General features: G+C 37.8%; 1 protein-coding gene across 2 annotated transcripts in view; it reads right to left on the reverse strand.

The window, feature by feature from the left end:
- Nucleotides 1–6,970, reverse strand: part of LOC306867757 (arf-GAP with coiled-coil, ANK repeat and PH domain-containing protein 2-like) — a gene marked incomplete at its 3' end in the record, with an annotated part of 44,543 nt that overhangs the window by 15,184 nt on the left and 22,389 nt on the right. For both annotated transcript variants that reach the window (XM_079413609.1, XM_079413608.1), the window contains exons 8-9: nt 6,916–6,970; nt 1,906–1,980 (exon numbers count right to left, since the gene is read on the reverse strand). The exon at nt 6,916–6,970 is cut by the window's right edge and continues 41 nt beyond it. In XM_079413609.1, the coding sequence (XP_079269735.1) occupies nt 1,906–1,980; nt 6,916–6,970 (130 nt within the window). The remainder of the gene's footprint in view (nt 1–1,905; nt 1,981–6,915) is intronic.

Genomic DNA, 6,970 nt, shown 5'->3' on the forward strand with positions numbered 1-6,970 from the left:
ATGCAGCGTTGAGATGGACAGGGAGAAGAGACAGACTCACCTGCAGCACGGCCTCGTATGAGCAGTCAGAAAAGAAGAGAGAGCAGGTTAACAACTGCTGATACAGCCAGAGAGAGAGAACAAGAGAATGAGTGAAAGAGTGAGAGAGGAGGAGGAAAATAAAAATCACACTTCGCATGAGATGAAGGTCAAGCTGGATTGTGGCGCTCATTATTGAGAGATAGGTAAATATATACTAATAAAGCGTTTTAATGCAGAGTTGCATTAGAGAAAGTCTATTAACAGTGTCTTGAAGCACGACACGCACCAAGGTAGGATGCGATATTGATTAATAATTATATATTCTTGTATTTTTGCAATAACAATTCAACTAAATTTTGCTGGTAATATTATTATTTTTTTTTTTTTTTTTAGCATTTTTTGCCTTTATTATGAAAAGACTAGCACTGTCAAACGATTAATTGCATCCAAAACAGAAGTTTTTGTTTACATAATAGATGTGTGTACTGTGTATATTTATTATGTATCTATAAATACACACACATGCATGTATACATTTAAGAAAAATATGTTATGTTTATATTAAATATATTTATATATATTATAAATTATATGAATATATATATATACACACACATATTATGTAAATGAAAACTTTTATTTTGGATGTGATTAATCGTTTGACAGTACTAGATAGGACAGATCAGAGCTCACAGGAAGTGAAGTGGGAGAGAGATGGGGGTGGGATCGGGAAACGTGCTCGAGTCGGGATTCGAACTCGGGACACCTGTAGCGCAACACGTTGGCGCACTGCCCACAATGTTATCGGCGCCGACTTGCTTGGAATATTCTGAGCGTATTTTTATACTGATACCTTGGCTGGTTCATGTCTGTCATGGATAAATAAATGAGACACTAAAACGGCCAGTAGGTGGCGGCAAATCCCTACCTTAATGAGCGAGTCATTGAATGATTCACTCAAACGATTCGTTCAAAAAGGCTGATTCATTTAGAAATAATGCAAGCGGCTGTCAATGACTCATTAAATCATTGACGAGTGATTTGTGCAAAAACAGATTTATTAGGAATGAAACACCACAGTGTTGCTCTGAGACGCGCAAATGTTCTGCTCCGGCTTAGTTTGCAACTACTTATATAAAAAAATTATATATATATATATATATATATATATATATATATATATATATATATATATATATATATATATATATATATATATATATATATATATATATATATATATATATATATATATATTATAAAAAAACCAACATAAAAGGGTATTTTTTGCTTTCATAACTTGAATTACAGTATCTGTAATTAAATTGCAATTAAAAACTGATTTCCAATGGGGCTCAGTTTTGTTGAATCGGATGTTGAATCAAATCCCTGATTTCATAAATATCACCGCACCTTTAGGGGTAATTTGCACATTTGCGCTAAAAAATAATCTACATTTCAGCAGAATTGGTATCAACTACATAAAACGCAGTTGCACGTCATATGTGAGGATTCAGTTCAAATCTCCCATCATGCTCAGCCTTAATACTGAAAGATGAACTGCTCTACTGTAATAACAGCAACTTTATTACTCTATTCATAAACCAGTGCACAATACGTCAGGCAAAAGCTTCACTTTGTTTACTTTAGATCGTTTCGAAAGGTCAAACCCAGAGAGAGGAGTAGGAAGGATATTCGGTTTCAAAAAGCATCAACAACATGATTTTGTAGCTTGCGTTCAGTTTTCATCAGTGCTCTGCAAAGCCTCATCCGCAGTAAAAACTCATTTGTCGCTCTAAAAAACTAATATTTTCTGATTGGCCCTATATAGTGTGCGATGGCTGGGGGTTTGTGGGTTATTAATGTTTGGAGGAGCTCTTGTACCTTCTGCTGAATAGTCGAGTGTTTCATCTCCATATCTTTCGTCTCTTTTGTGGAGTCGATCACCAGCTGATCCAGCTGAAAAACAGACATGAAAGCATGAAGACAGGAAGAAAAATCTGGAGTCAGAGCAATTTGGGTCGACCTATGAAGAAGGTGCTTATTATATTTTACAAATTATGCTGCTTTAAAAAAAAAAAAGCAAATATATAAGGCAAAGAAAATTTGAGACACCGCCTTCACCCAATTGTACTGAACTAAACTGGAATTAAAGGCACGGCTGCCAGTGAAAAACCACTTTAAACACAAAGTCATGTGATCGGAAGATGGTCTGGTTTCTTAGATCTGGACGGAAAACCACACTTGCCTCATTATTTTCCCATATCCCAAGATGATGATGGACCATAATACACTGCTTCACCACCACTACACACTGCTAAATAACTTCAAGAGCGCTTTTAACAGTAAAACTGTCCAAATCCAGACTTATTTATGGGAATATTCCACAAAACTGAAGGACTTTAAAAATGTGGATCATTACCAAGTTTAGGTCTTTAGCATTAATATATCAGAGGATGCTACTATTATCCAGTAAATGAACTACCTCTAGAACTGAAACTGCTGATTTCACTGTATATTTCCATATAAATTCACTTTCTATTCAACAAGCTCATCAGATCATGCTTTATCAAACAGAAAGACCTGTCAAGACTTGGTCTTAAGATGACTTAAAATTATTAGACAAGCTTCTAAACAACAAAAAAATCAAGATATTTCTGATTTTAATTAATATCCTCAACAACTGCTTCATTCCTTTTGAAGAACCAGGATTCTTGGAAAACCTGGATAAATGAGGAAGTGTCATTTTAAGTGTGATTTCTAGACCTGGAAAAGTCATGTGATAAAATGATCCATATGCAACTCCTTATACATTTTTATACTTGAGAAACTATTTTATCAGGCAGAAATTGTGAGTAAATGAAGAGGCTAATATTGTCATTATTAGGAGACGTTCAAATTACTTGCTTACAATTTTATCTGCTAAATCTTTTTCAAATTTTAGTAAAAGCTAAGGGTTTGTTCAAATCACTAACCCTATGCTTAGCCAATAGTACTAGTGAAACTTGCCTTAGAAAACATCACTTATGTTTCTTTTCTATAGGGGAAGCTGAAGAAAGGAACTGTAATAGACTCTCTGTGCACTTTATTTGTTCAGATACAGCAAGCGACCGTCCATCACCTCATATCATGCATAGAAACACATCACAAAAGAACAAGTGCGGTATTTGGGTCGAGCGCTTTGTTTGCATCTGCCAGGAAAGAGGCGGGCAGATAAACAGCTGTTAATATCAGATGGGAAATGTTTTTCTGTTGCAGTTACAACCTCAAGTTTCCACTCTCGAGAGGTGCTAAGACTGACCACCTGACAAAACCTGTGAGCATGAATCATCCATGAGCTGCATTAATGTGACTAAAAGTTGCCTTATAACTATTGCTATTTATTTATTTATGTTTTGGACAAGCTTTTTCAGTACAGCACAGATATAAAAATCTTAAAAACTGAGTAAGAAAGACTTATGAAGCACTTTTTGGAAAAGTATGAACTACTATACAACACAATTTTATTATTATTATTTATTCTGTTTTTAAATAAGTTCTCTTTATTTACGGTCACACCAAACTGAAATGAAAACATAAAAGTATCATAAGCAGTCCATGATGAACAGAAGCACAGACCTGCGAGCAGCTCCTCCAAAACTCTCGACATAATCGCTCCACTCTCTTGAGCTTCATAATGACGGCAGAAAACAAATCCTGATAACCCTGTGTGGTATATTTCATGTCCACTCTGAACTAAGATGTCTCAAACACACTCAATTTAACTCCCAGAGAGGGAATACCCTTTAAACACCCAATTTAACTTCCTGTTTCCAGTGCAAGGCCTGTGTAAGCAGCGGCCAATCACAGGACTTCCATCACATTTCTGCCCACAGGGAACAAGGATTCACGTGCCCATCAGCTCTCCGGGGGAAAAATGAAAACGCTGGTTTGGTGCAGAAATCAAGCTTTTGCTTTTAGGTAGAGACAGAAATTACATGAGCTCTATGTGATCTGTTGGCACATGCTTAATATGAATGAATGCAGTATTATTGGTATCAGTACAAATACCGATAGATAAATCTGAATTTAGACAGACAGACAGATAGCATGACAGAGATAGATCGTACGACAGACAGATAGATCATACAATAAACAGAAGGTATGACAGATATAGATCCTACGAAAGACAGATCGTACGATAGACAGAGATCGTACAATTGACATCATACAATATACAGATAGATCGTACACTAGACAGATCGTACAGCAGACAGATCGTACGACAGACAGATATATCGTAAAATAAACAGATCTTATGACAGAGAGATAGATCCAACAACAGACAGATCGTGCAAGACAGATAGATCGTACAATAGATAGATCGTATGAAATAGAGATCCTACGGCAGACAGATCGTATGACAGAGATAGATCCTACGACAGACAGATCGTACAATAGACAGATCGTATGACAGATAGATCCTACGACAGACAGACAGATCGTACAATAGACAGATCGTATGACAGAGATAGATCCTACGACAGACAGATCGTACGATAGACAGACAGATCGTACAATAGACAGATCGTATGACAGATAGATCCTACGATAGACAGACAGATCGTACAATAGACAGATCGTATGACAGAGATAGATCCTACGATAGACAGATCGTACGATAGACAGACAGATCGTACAATAGACAGATCGTATGACAGATAGATCCTACGATAGACAGACAGATCGTACAATAGACAGATCGTATGACAGAGATAGATCCTACGATAGACAGATCGTACGATAGACAGATCGTATGACAGAGATAGATCCTACGACAGACAGATCGTACGATAGACAGACAGATCGTACAATAGACAGATCGTATGACAGATAGATCCTATGACAGACAGATCGTACGATAGACAGACAGATCGTACAATAGACAGATCGTATGACAGATAGATCCTACGATAGACAGACAGATCGTACAATAGACAGATCGTATGACAGAGATAGATCCTACGACAGACAGATCGTACGATAGACAGACAGATCGTACAATAGACAGATCGTATGACAGATAGATCCTACGACAGACAGATCGTACGATAGACAGACAGATCGTACAATAGACAGATCGTATGACAGATAGATCCTACGATAGACAGACAGATCGTACAATAGACAGATCGTATGACAGAGATAGATCCTACGACAGACAGATCGTACGATAGACAGACAGATCGTACAATAGACAGATCGTATGACAGAGATAGATCCCACGACAGACAGATCGTACGATAGACAGACAGATCGTACAATAGACAGATCGTATGACAGATAGATCCTACGACAGACAGATCGTACGATAGACAGATAGATCGTACAATAGACAGATCGTATGACAGAGATAGATCCTACGACAGACAGATCGTACGATAAGACAGACAGATCGTACAATAGACAGATCGTATGACAGAGATAGATCCTACGACAGACAGATCGTACGATAGACAGACAGATCGTACAATAGACAGATCGTATGACAGAGATAGATCCTACGACAGACAGATCGTACGATAAGACAGACAGATCGTACAATAGACAGATCGTATGACAGAGATAGATCCTACGACAGACAGATCGTACGATAAGACAGACAGATCGTACAATAGACAGATCGTATGACAGAGATAGATCCTACGACAGACAGATCGTACGATAGACAGACAGATCGTACAATAGACAGATCGTATGACAGAGATAGATCCTACGACAGACAGATCGTACGATAAGACAGACAGATCGTACAATAGACAGATCGTATGACAGAGATAGATCCTACGACAGACAGATCGTACGATAGACAGACAGATCGTACAATAGACAGATCGTATGACAGAGATAGATCCTACGACAGACAGATCGTACAATAGACAGATCGTATGACAGATAGATCCTACGATAGACAGATAGATCGTACAATAGACAGATCGTATGACAGATAGATCCTACGACAGACAGATCGTACGATAGACAGATAGATCGTACAATAGACAGATCTTATGACAGATAGATCCTACGATAGACAGATAGATCGTACAATAGACAGATCGTATGACAGAGATAGATCCTACGACAGACAGATCGTACAATAGACAGATCGTATGACAGATAGATCCTACGATAGACAGATAGATCGTACAATAGACAGATCGTATGACAGATAGATCCTACGACAGACAGATCGTACGATAGACAGATAGATCGTACAATAGACAGATCGTATGACAGATAGATCCTACGACAGACAGATCGTACGATAGACAGACAGATCGTACGAAAGACAGATCGTATGACAGAGATAGATCCTACGACAGACAGATCGTACGATAGACAGATAGATCGTACAATAGACAGACTGTTTGACAAACAGATCCTACGACAGACAGATCGTACGATAGACAGACAGATCGTACAATAGACAGATCCTACGACAGACAGATCGTACGATAAGACAGATAGATCGTACAATAGACAGATCCTACGACAGACAGATCGTACGATAAGACAGATAGATCGTACAATGGGAGAAAGATTGTATTATTTACAGACAGATTGTACAACAGACAAATCATACAATAGCAGACAGACAGAAAGACAGACAGTCAGTTTGTACTAGATAGATGCTAGATAGACAGACTGATCATTTGCCAGACAGACTGTACTATAGACTGGGGCAGACAGACTGAGACAGTCAAGACAGATAAAAAACTGATCATATGATACGCAGACAGATCATATGACAAACTGATAAATTGTACAACAGACAGACACAGAGATAAATAGATAGTTTGCATGACAGACAAACAAGTAGATTATATATTAGACAGACAGATAGATATGATGTACCTGTCCGGTCAGTTGTTTCATGAGGGGTTGTAGTTCACTGAACAGATCATAACCT

The sequence above is a fragment of the Barbus barbus genome (assembly GCF_936440315.1).
Source record: "Barbus barbus genome assembly, chromosome: 49".
Classification (NCBI taxonomy): domain Eukaryota; kingdom Metazoa; phylum Chordata; class Actinopteri; order Cypriniformes; family Cyprinidae; genus Barbus; species Barbus barbus.